General features: G+C 49.1%; 1 protein-coding gene across 3 annotated transcripts in view; it reads right to left on the reverse strand.

Annotated features, from left to right (window-relative positions):
- Positions 1-6,205: 6,205 nt before the first annotated feature.
- Positions 6,206-16,566, reverse strand: part of LOC140402335 (BTB/POZ domain-containing protein 7-like) — a 91,753-nt gene continuing 81,392 nt past the window's right edge. For all 3 annotated transcript variants that reach the window (XM_072490046.1, XM_072490047.1, XM_072490048.1), the window contains exon 11: positions 6,206-15,950. In XM_072490046.1, the coding sequence (XP_072346147.1) occupies positions 14,832-15,950 (1,119 nt within the window). In that variant the 3' untranslated portion in view covers positions 6,206-14,831. The remainder of the gene's footprint in view (positions 15,951-16,566) is intronic.

Raw genomic sequence — 16,566 nt, forward strand, 5'->3', positions numbered from 1 at the left:
GGGGCAATTTAGCGTGGCCAATCCACCTCGCCTGCATTACTTTGGGTTGTGGGGGCGAAACCCACGCAAACACGGGGAGAATGTGCAAATTCCACACGGACAGTGACCCAGAGCCGGGATCGAACCTGGGTGCCGTGAGGCAGCAGGGCTAACCCACTGCGCCACCATGCTGCCCTCTCTTTTGTGAGCATCTGTTAGCTCTCCAATGGTATGCAGACATGGATTTACAAGCAGTTGCTAGCTGAGGAAGAAAGGATCCCTCAGCAATAGCCATTATTCCATCATTCACCACCTAATCCACTTCCCCACTGGGAATAGCTCAATAGAGGCTGCAAAGAGGTGAGAATTGCAAGTCAGAGAAGCCAAAATGAGGAATAGGAACTTGAATAGGCCATTCAGCGCAATCTTTGCCCTCAACTCCACCATCCTGCACTATCCACAGACCTCTCCATTCCCTTCATATCCAAAATTCTTATCGATCTTTGTCTTTAATATATCCAATAGCTAAGCATCTACAGCTCTCTGGGATAAAGAATTCCGAAGATTCACAATCCTCAGTGAAGAAATGTATAACCCCACCCCCCCAACCCTGTGTTACAGACTGGGCGGGGAATGTGGTGTCGGAACCGGGGGAGAAAACCGAGGGGTTCAGGGATTTTTATAAGGAGCTGTAGAGGGCGGAACCGGGGGGGGGGGGGGGGGGGTGAAAAGGGGGACATGGGATGGTCCCTAGACGAACTGGAGTTTCCACAGTTGGAGGATGAGAAGAGGCAGGTGCGAGAGGCGCCCCTGTGGCTGACGGAGGTATTGGACAATATAAGGGATATGAAGTTGGGGGAAGGCCCCGGGGCCCGATAGTTACCTGGCGGAGTTTGAGACGGACCTGGCATCGCATCTCTTGGGGGTGTTTAATGAGGTGTTGGAGAAGGAGGAGCTCCGGAGACAATGACGCAGGCAACGATCACATTGATACCAAAAAAGGGGAAGAACCCGTTGAAATGTGGGTCGCATAGGCCCATGTCGTTGTTAAATACCAATGTGAAAGCGCTGGCGGGAAGTTGGTGGCGGGAAGGGTGGAAGGCTGTATGCCGGCGTTGATTGCGGAGGGCCAGACAGGCTTTGTAACGGACAGGCAGCTTGACTTCCGGTGACGGCGGGCGGGGGAGGCGGCCGCACAATGGAGGGCTCTCGTTCGGGAACGGCATTTTCGGGGCTTTAAGCCCGGTCCCAGGGTCCACGGAGGCGGCAAAAGCAGGGAGAAGGCACAGAGGCGGCAGAGTGAAGAAAAATGTCGAGGGTGAGCAAAAGAACGTCCGTAAGGAAAACAGCTGAAGGCCCGTCGGGGAGTGGAAAGGTCACCACGAGGTCACCAAGGAAAATGGAGGCTGGAGCACCAGGGGAGGCCGCATTGCTTACGGCTGAAGAAATAACTAAGGTGATGGCTGCGGAATTCGAAAGGCAGTTTACAAAATACATGGAGACAATGAGGAAGGAGATGAGAGAGGTTTTGAGTGTGCTGGTGGAGGAGGCGAATTCCCCGGTGACGAAGGCGGTGGCGAGCACAGTGGCGGAGGTGCGAGAGCAAGGGGAAGCGCTGAAGGAAGTGGAGGAGACGTTATTGCAGCACGGTGATCAACTTGCCTCGATGGGGAAGGAGATGCGGAAGGTGATGGACATTAACAAGGATCTGCGAGGAAAAATGGAAGACCTGGAAAACAGATCCAGGTGACAGAATTTGAGGATTATGGGGCTGCCCGAAGGAGTTGATGGACCGAGGCTGACTGAGTATTTTGCCGCGATGCTGGCGAAACTATTGGGGGAGGGGGAGGATCCCTCCCGATATGAACTGGATCGGGCTCATCGGTCGTGGAGGCCTGTACCAAAGGCGAGTGACCCGCCAAGGGTAGTGACTCTGTGCTTCCGTAGGTACAGTGTGAAGGAGAAGGTCCTGAGCTGGGCCAAGCAGAAGCGGGTGGTGCAGTGGGCTGGAGCTGGTATACGTGTCTCCCAGGACTTTACGGTGGAGCTGGCGAGGAGGCGGGCTGCCTTCAACCAGGTGAAGAGGGCACTGTACATTAGCAAGGTGCGGAGCGGCATTGTATATCCAGCGAAGCTGAGGGTGACTTACAAGCTCAGGGACTTTTATTTTGGAACGGCGGAAGCAGCGGAGGAGTTTGCGAAGGCAGAAGGACTGTGGCAGAACTGAGAAATGGCCATGTGCCGATGTGACCTCATGACTGACTGTATTTTCTTTTTTGTTTCACTGCGTGCGGGTGTATGGGCTAAAGGAGCCAATGTTGTATATATTTGGACAAGGGAAGTGATGGGACTTTCACTCGAAATGAGGGCTCTTTGGGGTGTAGGTGGATATGCGGGGTTTGTGTGCTAAAAGGGGATTTCTGGGCTTTCCTCGGGCCGGGCAAGGGGGAAAGGGACCCGGGCGGGGGCCTCCACGCTGGCCGGTTTAAGCCGGCCAGTGAACGGGAGTGAGGTGGGGGGAGGGGCTGCGGCCATCGGAGCCTGGCAGAACAGGGTCCGAGTGGTCTAGCCGGGGTGGGAAGTTGGGGGGAAGGAACCGAGGTTGGGGGGGGAGGAGTTTTACAAGAGGCAGTGGACAGGAGGAGTTGGAGACTGGGGGGTGGGGGTGGGGGGTTGTAGAACTCTTGGGTATCATGGACGGTACTCTTTCAGAGGTTGGAGGGCGTTGAGTGTAAGGGGGGGGGGGGGTGGGAAGGGGGAGTGGATCTATAGGTCAATGGTGACCATGGGCGGTCCCGGACTCCTTTTTCTCCTTTGTTTTTTTGTTGCCACCGTGGGAGGGTTTGTTTTATTGGATGCACATACTGACAGGTGGGCCGTTGTTTGGGGTGGTGGGAGGATGGGATCGTTGGTATTGTTAAGGGGATTGATCTTGTATTTGTTACCGTTTACTGTTTGTGGGTGGGGTGTAAATTTTGAAGGAAAATGTGAAAATGAAGAATAAAAACATTTAAAAAAAGACAGGCAGCTTTAAATTACCCCTTAATATCCAAAGATATGCAGGTCAGGTGAATTTACGGAGCTAGGGTCGGATATGGACTGGGGTAGGGTGCTCTTTTCAGAGGGCCGGTGCAGACTAGATGGGACGAATGACCTCCTTTTGCACTATAGGAATTCTATGAATCTATAAACATGATCCCATCGAGAGCCCAGGTACTGGAGGTAGTGGTATCCATGGACGCAGAGAATGCACTTTACCGGGTGGAGTGGCGGTACCTGTCTTGAGGTCCTGGGAAGAATCGGGTTTGGGCCGGAGTTTGTGGCATGGGTGTGCCTGTTATACGTGGCACCGAAGGGATGTGTAGACCAATGACATGGGCACATGGAACTTTGAGCTGCACAGGGAAACAAGCATGGTGCCTGCTGTTGTTTGTGCTGGCTATGGAGCCTCTGGCAATGGCTCTTAGGGGTCGGCAGAGTGGTGAGGGATTACGAGGGACAAAGGGAGCATTGGGTGTCGCTATGTTTTGGACCCGCTGGAGAGCATTAATGAAATGAATGAAAATTGCTTGTCACAAGTAGGCTTCAAATGAAGTTACTATGAAAAGCACCTAGTCGCCACATTCCGGCGCCTGTTTGGGGAGGCGGGTACGGGAATTGAACCCGCGCTGCTGGCCTTGGTCTGCTTTACAAACCAGCTATTTAGCCCACTGTGCTAAACCAGCCCCTGAACCAGCATGGAGAGGATCATGGGCCTGTTGGGGAAGTATGAGGCGTTCTCAGGATATCAGTAGGGAAAAGGAAAGTATCCCCAGTGAATGAGTTGGGTCGGCGAGCCAATTTGGGGGGGGGGGGGGGAAGAGATGTCATTTCAGGTGGCCAGAGACAGGTTTAGATACCTGGGGAGTCAGGTAGCGAGGGAATGGGTGATGCTATACAAATGGAATTTAACAAAACTGTTGGAGGAGGTTAGGGAGGATCGGAAGAGGTGGGACACGCTGCACTTGACTTTGGCAGGGAGGGTCCAAGTGGTGAAGATGAATATTCTGCCGAGGTTCCGGTTCATATTCCAGACACTCCCGATCTTTATACCGAAGGCCTTCTTTTGAAAATTGGATATGATTATCGCAGACTTTGTATGGGCAGGGAAGGTGCCAAGGGTTGAGGAGCCGGTTACAGGGGCTGAGGCAGAAGACAGGGTTGGCGTTGCCGAACCTCCTACATTATTACTGGGCAGCGAATGTGGAGAAGGTGAGGCGCTGGTGGGAAGGCAATGGGGTAGGAGAGCTATGGTGATGGCAGCATTTCCAATGGTGCCGAGGAAACACTCCGAAACCTGCCGTGCAGTCCACGGTGAAGGTCTGGAACCAGCTGAGGATGGAGGGGATGAGGTTATCCATTTTGGTAAGAATAACAGCAAAAGGGATTATTATTTAAATGATAAAAAATTAAAACATACTGCTGTGCAGAGAGATCTGGGTGTGCTAGTGCATGAGTCGCAGAAAGTTGGTTTTCAGGTGCAACAGGTGATTAAGAAGGCAAATGGAATTTTGTCCTTCATTGCTAGAGGGATGGAGTTTAAGACTAGGGAGGTTATGCTGCAATTGTATAAGGTGTTAGTGAGGCCACACCTGGAGTATTGTGTTCAGTTTTGGTCTCCTTACTTGAGAAAGGACGTACTGGCACTGGAGGGTGTGCAGAGGAGATTCACTAGGTTAATCCTAGAGCTGAAGGGGTTGGATTACGAGGAGAGGTTGAGTAGACTGGGACTGTACTCGTTGGAATTTAGAAGGATGAGGGGGGATCTTATAGAAACATAAGATTATGAAGGGAATAGATAGGATAGATGCGGGCAGGTTGTTTCCACTGGCGGGTGAAAGCAGAACTAGGGGGCATAGCCTCAAAATAAGGGGAAGTAGATTTAGGACTGAGTTTAGGAGGAACTTCTTCACTCAAAGGGTTGTGAATCTATGGAATTCCTTGCCCAGTGAAGCAGTAGAGGCTCCTTCATTAAATGTTTTTAAGATAAAGATAGATAGTTTTTTGAAGAATAAAGGGATTAAGGGTTTATGGTGTTCGGGCCGGAAAGTGGAGCTGAGTCCACAAAAGATCAGCCATGATCTCATTGAATGGCGGAGCAGGCTCGAGGGGCCAGATGGCCTACTCCTGCTCCTAGTTCTTATGTTACCGAGGTAACACGCTGCTGGAGCGCATGTGGGACGGGAGGTAGGATCGGAGACATATACTGGTGGCTGGGCGAGCTGGTGGCTGGGAGAGCAGGAAGGTGAGCAGATGGGGCAGCACAGTGGTTAGCACCGCTGCCTCAGTCCCAGGTTCGATCCCGGCTCTGGGTCACTGTCCGTGTGGCGTTTGCACATTCTCCCCGTGTCTGCGTGGGTTTCACCCCCACAACCCAAAGATGTGCAGCGTAGGTGGATTGGCCACGTTAAATTGCCCCTTAATTGGAAAAAAAGAATTGGGTACTCTAAATTTATTTAAAAAAAGGGAGGTGAGCAGGTGGAGAAGATTAAGGAGAAGTGGGAGGGGGAGCCCAGAGTGGAGGTAAACTGGGGAGTATAGAATGAGGCGCTACAAAAGATAAATGCGGCCTTTTCGTGCGCAAGGATGAGCTGGATACAGTTCAAGGTGGTACACAGGGCACATGACGCGGGCAAGAATGAGTGGGTTTCTTAGAGGGAATGACAGACAAGTGTGAAAAGTGTTGGCGAGGAGCAGCGAATCACACACACATGTTCTGCGGCTGTGAAAAGTTGGGAGAGATTCTGGGCGGGAGTGTTCACAGTGTGAACAAGGATAGTGGGAGAAGCTGGAGCTGATGGAGGGGGGAGGAGAGCCCATGTGGTGGCCTTCGCCTCTCTCATTGCTCAGTGATGCTAGCGTGGCAGTAACGCCACCAAGGGTGGCGGCTTGGCTGGGGAACTCAAAATGACCTCCTTTGGCTGGAAAAGATCAAGTACGAATTAAGGGGTTCGGCGGAAGGCTCCGAGGCGAGGTGGGGGAGGCCCGTGGCCGTGTTGGAGGAGCTATTCGTTGCGGGTGGGGGGGGGGGGGGGGGGGGGAGATGAAAAAGGGAAAATGTGTACAAACTGTATAGTTGTGTGGTGGGGACTTTGTTCCCCAAATTGTTTATGTTTTGTAACCATTTGTATAAAATATAAAAAAATGTATGCAAGGCCAGTTAAAAAGAAAACACAAACAAGCTGTAGGCAGACTCTTCGTACATTTATTATCCTCGTAACATTAGAAAGTTCCAAGCAGCTATAGTACATAAATAAGTTACTATTTGCGTGGAAAAGGATCCTGGAATCAATTCTTTCAGTCATTTTCCCTAATAGTCAACGTGTCTACTGAAGTTTTTTATTTTAAATTACATCATCTACTATTGTAGAAAAATAGATTTAGAAGAAACACATATAATTCGCGTGGTCAGATTTACAGAGAGGGTTTCCACGATATATCGTGTGTACATGTGTGGGCAGGATTCAGTCATCCACATACAGGTCACACAAAGATGAACTTGGAGGGGGGGGGGGGAGGATACATCAGTCGCTGTAGGTGCATCCAACAGAATCACTGCAACGATTCCAATACCTTGCCATAACCCAAAGCAGCTGGAGAGCAGCGGGTGAGCGGTACAATTGATGCAGCCTGGGGCAATGATAGAAAGCGCTCATTATAGGGCACTGCCAATGTTAAAGTAAGTGCTTAATACAGTGGTTTCCAACTTTTATTTGCTCAAGGGACCCTATAAGATTTGGAGAGATTCTGTGGAACCCCAACCCCTTCTCCCCTCCTCTATTTGTTTTTTTTTTTTTAATTAAAAAATTTAGACTACCCAATTGTTTTTCCAATTAAGGGACAATTTAGCGTGGCCAATCCACCTACTCTGCACATCTTTTTGGGTTGTAATCATAGAATTTACAGTGCAGGAGGCCATTCAGCCCATTGAGTCTGCACCGGCTCTTTGAAAGAGTACCCTACCCAAGCCCACATCTCCACCCTATCCCCATAACCCAGTAACCCCACCCAACACTAAGGGCAATTTAGCATGGCCAATCCACCTAACCTGCACATCTTTGGACTGTGGGAGGAAACCCACGCACACACATGGGGAGAACGTGCAGACTCCACACAGACAGTGACCCAAGCCGGGACCTGGGGCCCTGGAGCTGTGAAGCAATTGTGCTAACCACCATGCTACCACCCACGCAGACACGGGGAGTGAAACCCGCGTGAAACCCCCGCAGACACGGGGAGCGTGTGCAAACTCCACACGGACAGTGACCAGAGTCCTAGGCGCCTCGAGGCAGCAGTGCTAACCGCTGCGCCGCCCTTATGAAAACAAAAACGAAAACAAAGTTAAAAAGGCTACAGAGTCCGAACTTTCTTAACGATTGTTTTTCACCAAAAGCAAGGGTGGTATTCTTGAAAAAAAAAGCGAGACACCTGTGGTTAGCACTGGGACTGCGGCGCTGAGGACCTGGGTTCGAATCCCGGCCCTGGGTCACTGTCCGTGTGGAGTTTGCACATTCTCCCCGTGTCTGCGTGTGTTTCACCCCCACAACAAAGATGTGCAACGTAGGTGGATTGGCCATTCTAATTTGCCCTTTAATTGTAAAAAAAATAATAATTGGGTACTCTAAATGTATATTAAAAAAAATAAAAGAAAAAAAATCGAGACATTTAGTTCAATTTTCAGATGACCTGAAAATTGTGTGGAATCCATTAGGAATGCTCGTGGAGCCCTTGGGTCGGGTTCGGAGCCCTGGTTCAATACTAAAGGTTGCTCGGCAGCAGCCGCGTGCTCCCCGGAGGAGCGTCGTTCGCTGGCGGGAAGAAAGAATCCCAACTGCCGGAGACTCCGGCCACGGTTTCATTGCTTTACGCTGAAAAGCAAGTGTCTTCAAATTCTACTGGACGAGCAAGGAGTGGGATTATGGCTCGACAATCTTTTCGGGCGCAGTTTTGTTAGGTAGGCGATTTAAAATTTTAATCAACCAATCCGATTTAAAAGCGGCTGCTCAAAGATGTCCCTCCCTGGGTTGGGTCCTATTCCTCCATTGGAAAGCTCTCGACTCGATCCCCACCATGTCCTAAATCGCTGGATCTCGGGGAGAACGGAAAGGAGGAATCAGAGGAGCCAGGGGTTAAGAGAATCCAAACAGGATTTTTTGCCTCTTATTGCTCTGCTGTGATCCTTGCTGACAAGGAGCCTGCCAGGCAATTGTCAATGGTCAACAAGGTTCAGACAAAGAATAGACCCTTGGGTATTCTACTGACCAGTGGGAGGGGAGGTGTATAATAATTCCATCAAAATCAGTGAAAATTACATGAAATCTGACAACGATTACACGTCATTCATGATCAAAATGAATGGCGGAACACATTAAAGGGCCGGAACATCCTCTTTCTGTTCCCACGTTTCCATCACACATCATGGTTCAAGCAGCATTTAGGACCATTTCCCAGTTGACTCTCCGAGCAATTGTTTGCACCTCCGGAAGCTTTAATTGCCTAAAACTCCGCATTGCATTAACGAGAAAGGTTTCTCTACTCTCCCTCTCCTGACCCTCTCAACAACTGCCCGTAGTGGAAAGCGGAGGGTGTTGCTTTGCCCCAGCACCAGTGGATGAGAATTAAACTGATTCAGGACGTTCAGGAGTAGTGAATGGGAGCTTATGAATCAGCCACATTCTTATCTTGTTTCTGCTTCCCAGAAGTAGATCGAATGTGCTTGGAGACAAATGCCCACACCTACTCAGTCCCCGTGAAAGCGGAGGCCCTCTCCTTTATAAATCCAGCTATAGTATTCACTGTCATGGGTTTAAAAGCCAAACAGTGCTGGATAGAGCAGTATAACTTCGGGGCTGGAGGTTGTGTAGGGGAAAGACTATGGCACCAGGACAGCAGGTAGACCAATCAATTTCCTGAAACCATTGCAACATCCATTAAAAAAATTTTTTTTTGCATTGTCCAGTTTCTGTTAGAAATATCCCGTCAAAAATGGAAGGAAACGGGAAAATCTTTACAACAGAAGCCAGGAATAGTAAGGACCGCTTTCCCCGGCGAGGAAAGAAAAAGAGTTTAAATATATTTCAAAAGAGAATCGAATCAGGAAATTAAATAATGGCCGTGCAAGTTGGTTTTGATACATTTGCCCACAATTACAACGTGGCGAGGGCAGCACGGTGGCACAATGGTTAGCACTGCTGCCTCACGGCACCGAGGACTCGGGTTTGATCCCGGCTCTGGGTCACTGTCCGTGTGGAGTTTACACATTCTCCCCGTGTATGCGTGGGTCTCGCCCCCACAATCCAAAGGCGTGCAGGTTAGGTGGATTGGCCACGCTAAATTGCCCCTTAATTGGATAAAACATTGAATTGGGTACTTTAAATTAATTTAAAAATTTCCACGTGAAGGGATCCTCCACTGCCATTAGTGTTACCCGAGATACTAAGAGATCTGTTACCTAAAATGCCACCGTTTATTTGGGGCTTTTTTTGTTCACAGTCTTACAAGGTTCAAACAGAAACCACAGCAAATGGAAAATAGTTACTTTCTTAAGAGTTCCCACGGTACATGTGGGCTGATAGCACTTATCAAACAGCATAACCTGTACTGCTGCCTCACAGCGCCGAGGACCCGGGTTCGATCCCGGCTCTGGTCACTGTCCGTGTGGAGTTTGCACGTTCTCCCCACAACCCAAAAGATGTGCAGGGTAGGTGGATTGGCCGAGCTAAATTGCCCCTTAATTGGAAAAAATGAATTGGGTACTCGAAATTTATTTTTAAAAAAGGGAAAAAAAATCTAACAGCATAACCTGCGAATATTACCGTGTTGATTACCAAGGGATCTCTGCAGTGTCGACAACTGTGGCTCGGTGACAGTGGTTCAGCACTGCTGCCTCATAGCGCCAGGGACCCAGGTTCGATTCCAGCCTTAGGCAGCTGTGTGGAGATCTCCCGGTGTCTGTCTGGGTTTCCTCCGGGTGCTCCGGTTTCCTCCCACAGTCCAAAGATGCTGGTTTAAGGGGCTGGTTTAGCACACTGGGCTAAATCGCTGGCTTTTAAAGCAGACCAAGGCAGGCCAGCAGCACGGTTCTATTCCCGTACCAGCCTCCCCGAACAGGCGCCGGAATGTGGCGACTAGGGGCTTTTCACAGTAACTTCATTGAAGCCTACTCAATTTTCATTTCATTTTCATTTCAAGATGCGCAGGTTAGGTGGATTGGCCAAACTAAATTGCCCCTTAGTGTCCAAAGGTTTGTAGGTTAGGTGGGGTTATGGGGATTGGGCCCAGGGAGGCTGCTCGTCCAGAGGGTCGCTGCAGACTCGACGGGCTGAATGGCCTCCTTCTGAACTGTAGGAATTCTATGATTCTATGAACTGCCATTTTAATCTGAAGGGCAGGTATGGGCAGAGGGCGCTGCTACCACCAAAAACCTTGCCCTGTACCATTCCTCAAGTGACGCCCAGCAAGCCACACAGCCCTCCTAACTCTCCTCTGACAATATCGGTCCTTTTCATTTCCCCATTTTGTTTAGACTTGCTTTAACTTTCAGCCTCAAATTTCAAAATGCTTGAAACCAACTTACTGAAATATTTCTCCAAAGACTTTACAAGTGTGTCATGGCAACATTTACTTTTCTAAGAAAAGGAGAACTTGATTTTTGTTTTTAGATTCACTCACAGGATGGGAACGTCGCTGGCTAGGCCAGCATTTATTGCCCATCCCTAATTGCCCTCGAGAAGGTGGTGGTGACCCAATGCAACCCACAGTGCTCTGCAGGAGGGAGTTCCGGGATTGTTGACCCAGCGACAGTGAAGGAACGACGATAGATTTCCAAGTCAGCACGGTGACTGGCTTGGGGTGGAACTTGCAGGTGGTGGGGTTCCCATAAATTTGCCGCCCTCGTCTTTGTTGGTGGTGGAGGTTTCGGATTTGGAAAGCGCGGTCAAAGGAGCTTTGCTGGTTGCTGCAGCGCATCTTGTAGATGGTACATGCGGCTGCCGCTGTGCATAGGTGGTGGAAGGAGTGAATCTTGAAGGTGCTGGGTGGGACGCACCAATGCTGCTTACCCAATTAAATGCAAGGAAGGAGAACTGAAAGAGCAAGTGAGGGCAAACGTTGATGAATGGCAAGTTTGAAACGATTGTGAGGAAAATACAACTCAGAATTTCTAACACCTGGAATCAAGTTCCAAATAGGATTAAAAACCTGGAATAACTTGATGCCTCCTAACTGAAGTGACAAATGAGTTAAGATGGGCCGAATGGCCTCCCTGACATTTACCCACCTTGTGAACACTTAACCAGGCTCTACATTGATGGAACTTACTGAAGTGGGAACATGTTCTGGACTAAACAAGAGTCTTGGTTCCCAAGTAGCAAGGCTTCCTTCCCCAGCGTAGCTTTGCCAGGAGAAACCCGAACACGAAGGGGGCCATTTCCCCCAAAAAGGGAGGAACGAGAAGATAAGAGAATAAAGAAATGCCAGTTACCCTGCATTAGCACCATTTAGTCACGTGCTCAAGAACCTGCGGTCAAAGACCAGTCAGATGCTCTTACAACCTCTAGTTAGAAAATGGACACCAGCAAGAGAAGGATGAAAGCTGGCATTTATGAAATGTATTACCTTCCAAAAAGCAGCAATGGTTATAATAATAATAATCTTTATTAGTGTCCCATGTAGGCTTACATTAACACTGCAGTGAAGTTACTGTGAAAAGCCCCTAGTCGCCACACTCCGGCGCCTGTTCGGGGAGGCTGTTACGGGAATTGAACCGTGCTGCTGGCCTGTCTTGGTCTGCTTTCAAAACCAGCAATTGAGCCCTGTGCTAAACAGCCCCTTGATTGTCCAATTCACCTAACAAGCACATCTTTCGGGACTTGTGGGAGACAGTGACCCAAATCGGGAATCGAACCTGGGACCCTGGTGCTGTGAAGCCATAGTGCTAACCACTGTGCTACCGTGCTGCCCCACATATATGCAAGAATGGGGTAGGGGTGGGAATAAGGGAGGCCCTGGTTTCCCTCTGTGCAGGCTAATCTTGTATATTGATACTCGAGACATATTCCCACAGTTAACCAACATTTTGTGCACCTCATTGCATTAGACAAATAGCAGTGAAGGAGAGCGCGAGGGAGGGGGAGAGAGAGAGAGAGAGAGAGAGAAAGACAGACAGTTGGAGTGAAGGAGAAAGAGAGAGAGAGAGAGAGAGAGATATAGAGAGAGAACGTGAGAACCTGGAGTATTGGTCTTTCTCGTGACCAAGTCAGGGAGTCGTTTTAATACCAAAAGTTGACAAGTGACTGGCTAGACACAATAGTCTGAAGCTTTGAACAGATACCCCCAAATGTCCAGGAGGTTAACCGAGTACAAAGGAGACCATTCTAACCTAACATGCCCATTGGGGCAACTGATGGGACCCGGTGGGACTTTGGCTTTTGCCTGACCCACATGATCCCACGAGATGTCCATCTGGCGGGTTGGGTTAAATTACAACCTCTTTCCACCCAAAGTAAAATACTTATTTTCTTCCCTTGTACATTCCAGATTATTGCTGGATTAGGAAAGGGAAACCCATGGATTCTCGTGACGTAGTTCCAACCCTCACTGCCCCCACGCAATCGGGCTTTGCGCTTGGTAATCCCATCAATAATACCACAGGACACGCTCTTGGCCAGTACCACTGGGGCTGTTAAATTCAAGCGGTTAAGTGGAATTGCCAACGGAGAAAACACACATACTAAATATTCAAGCGCCTCAATTGTTGTCCGGGGTATTAGATTAACCAGCTGACCAATTATGCGTTGCGTTTCAGCCGGAATTTGCAGGGAAGCCTGCCTATTTAGTAGCCCTAGAACAAACCCCTGGGTTTTCAAAGCAAATCTTGTTTTTTATTAAATAAAAAAAAAAACATGATTTCAAAGACCACTTCATCAAGTCGGGTAAAACAAGAACAAAGGATTCAACAAACAGGGTGTTTTAGAAAGACAATACAATGCACAGTTTTTTTTAAAAGTTGATATATCATATAAAAATATATTCAAAACATAATTTTAACTTCAAGAAGCCTAAATAAAAAACTGCCCCTCTCAAAAGCAGTTTAGAAGCAACTCAAAGGGAGCTAAAGTGATGGGCTAAGGGGGAAGAGAGAGAACTCGGCATTGTGTAGTGCTGTACTGGTACCGAAGCTCCTCTGGAAAATAACCGTTGTCAGTTAGGATGTATTCTCGCACGGTGCTCTCCATTCACCCCTTCCAAATTGTTCCTCGCCACCAGTGACTGATCTGTACCCATCAGTGCTTCACCCAAAACGTCACACCACTCAGAAAACTCGTACCAAACACGAAGCAGAGTTTGGGAGGTCAGAATCGGTCACTGGTACTGCTTGGTGCATCAGGGCCTGAACGTCCCCCCCACAGCCCTTCCGTAAAATGATGGGTTAGCCCCAAATTGGAGAGATTTGTAACCAACTTCACCAACAAAAGCATTTTTTCCAGTCCATTTCTCTACCCTCTGGCTACTGTTGGTGAAATGATGAGACCTGCAACTTGCAAAGATATCGACGTCCCTTTGATTCCCCCCTCTAAGGAACCCCCTTCGCTTTCCCGGCCAAGGGGGCCAAGCAGCCAACCTGTTCAGACGGAGGTCCTCGCCTGGGGACAGTTGTCTGAAGCCTGCTTCGGATAGGCACGGAGCGGAGTGGAAGCTGGTTTGATTTGTTTCAAAAGGCTGACGGTTCAACAATAGATTGGGGGGGGGGTGACCCAGGGTGAATGGTTTCGCCCCAGATTTCGGGGTTTTGAGGTAGGGTTCAGTTTCCATTCACGCACAATCTGCGGGTTGCCCGAAAGCACGCACATGACAGGCGGGGCGGAGAGACAGCGAGGGGGAAGGCAACACGGATGCACCCGTCAGGCATGGAATCATCCAGCACCGTCGAGCAGACAGTGTTCAGTAGTGGGAATTGAACTTGGGGCCTCGGTGATCTGTATGGTCGAAATTCACAATGGGCAGCAAATCTATGGCCATTAGTGGAGCCAATTCGTGATTATAAAAGGCCCTCATCTGTGACAATGTTGGCAGCAGGAATGCCTGTCTAACATAATCTCATTTGTAATACTCTAGCCTCACCACTCCAGGTCCTGATTTCTAAACCACAGAACCATTTTCTTGCAATCTAATAATCCCTTGTGTTTTCCCGTTTTTACATCTTCTTTAATTGCTCTTTTGCTTGGATTTTGGAATATTCAAGACATGACACTAGACCTCCTCCTGTTCCCCGTTCCCTTTCAGCTTCCACTTTCCAATCTTGGCTACTCATGGGAGATTTCTCTGCGGTCAGCTGCTGGGATGCATAGCGCAGGCTTCCGATGAGTTCCCTCTTGAATCGTCCCTCCCCGTCCGGGATGGCCTGCCTATCATGGACTGTCCCAGCGGGAGCACAGGTTGAGATTGGGCCCCTCAACGGCAGAATCCTCCCAAGGCCGATGCTCTGCCTGTTGCCCAGGTGCAAACACAATGGCCATCTAAAAATAAATTAACGCGTCCCCAGCCTCAATCTGCCACCCTACCCTTCCCCCAAACGATCCATCAGATCACCAAGGGCCGCCCAACGTTCATTCTGAGCAGATCACGTCCCCAGCAACACCATCAGAGACGTCAGCGAGCTTGCATTGAAAAAGCAGGACCACGGCCACGTGAGAACTCTCACTGCACCAGATCGTGTTTTGTAAAGAGCACACTTTGGAGAACGGAGAGAGGGGAAAAAGAAAATGGGAGGACAAATTATAAAATATAACAGCTGAGGAATACAAATACCAGATTTATAGAGCTGATTTTTTGTAAGGAAAGTCTCTGGCCTCCGATTTACTCGGCTGCCTCTTGGAGTTCACGGTGTGGGTGATGCAACAGTTTGAGGGGGTGAGGAGGTTCGCCTCGGCTAATCTTCTTCCAGACGAGTCCTCGATGGCGGAGATTAATGGCACACCAACACCGGGGCTGGTAGGAAGACTGCAGGTTAGGTCCGTCGTCATTGCCGTGCCAGTGCCACCCCTCCGGTAAAGGTAATCGCAACAGCCAGGCTCCGGGGAAGAAAGGCTGTCGGATTTTACGGTGGTCTGTGGGTGGTCGGATTTTACGGTGGTCCGCTGCCTTGACTGAGAAGCTGGCAGCTCGCACGTGAGAAACGAGCACTTGATTGGCGACGCGAGTCTGGGCCTAGGTTTCTGCTCCTCAGCAGGCAGACCATTTATCAAGTCCGTCCCCATCAAAGTCCCACCAGAGGTGGCTTTATAACTAGCTGGTTCTAAAGGCAGTTGCTGGTCACACCTCCCAAGCTGTTGATGAATGTCAAGTAGCCTTTCCTCATGTGCTGGGAGGCCGTGGGTCAAATCTGTGCCAGCAGTACAATGGACAACCTCGACTGTGGGTGATGGGTTAAGTTTCACTGAAGTCCTCTTAAGTTCAGTCTTCTCCTGAGGATCTGTGGATTCGCTGCTCAAGGTCTCTTTCCTTTTGGATGGCGAAGTGGAGTTAATCTGGGCTTGCTTTAACCCAGTGGGTGGTCTAGAATTATTCTTCAAGTCCTGACAGAAAGTGTGACCCTTTGAAGGGGAAAGGGAAGGGGAAGGCAACTTTTGGGGCAAAACGGAGGATTGGCAAGAATCTTCAGGGGAAAGATCATAAAAATCAGGGTAGTTCCAGAAGTCTACATGCCTGCGAGGCTTCTGTCCTCTAGCGTGCTTCTTCTTCCTTAAGCTGTACTTACTGATACCCCGGTTGGAGCAGAGTGCTTCAGACGACTCCACGGTGGGCTCTGTAGAATCTCTACCAGCGTCAGTGACGGCCTTACAAAGCTCAGGGTCTTTGGAGCTCACGGTCTGCTTCGATGCGGCTGCCATGGCAATGTCAGGCATCAGGTCCTTGACCAAACTTTTGGAGCTCTGTGAAGTCAAACCAGTTAGATTAGACCGCTGAAATTGCCAAAGTGAGTTCACACCTGGGAAGGTTCATCATCTTTTATCGGGATTAGTTTTTGCATTATAAATATGGAGACACCACTGGTGGGAGGATGTAATTACAGTGTGACCAGTTTACATAGATAACTTTCATTATAAATATGAATCAAGGAATTTATAATGGAAAAGTATTATGCAATTAATCCCATCATGCAACCCTGCATTACCTAAAGACCAAACATGATCTTGACTCCTCCATGCACAATGCCACCAAACATCAAGTCATTATATAATAAATGGGTCTTGTGAGGAAACGATGGCAATTGTATTCATCATAGTGCCTTTCGCAATGTCAAACTGGTTTATAGCCAATTGAGCATGTTTGAAGTATAGTGTCATGAGAATGTCGCCTTAAGAAATGTTTGGCTGCTCATATTACTGCAGTGATGTCACAGTGTGGGTGGAGCTGGGCTGTCTGTCAGCTTTATACTTTCGATTTAGGCTGTTTGCTGCAGGGCGTGTTTTAGTTTAGTTTTCAGTGTTGGAGCTGAAGCCAGACAGAGCAGGTGTACTGTTGATATCCCTGCCATGAAAAGACTAT

Source organism: Scyliorhinus torazame, chromosome 25 (assembly GCF_047496885.1).
Source record: "Scyliorhinus torazame isolate Kashiwa2021f chromosome 25, sScyTor2.1, whole genome shotgun sequence".
In the NCBI taxonomy this organism is placed as follows: Eukaryota; Metazoa; Chordata; class Chondrichthyes; order Carcharhiniformes; family Scyliorhinidae; genus Scyliorhinus; species Scyliorhinus torazame.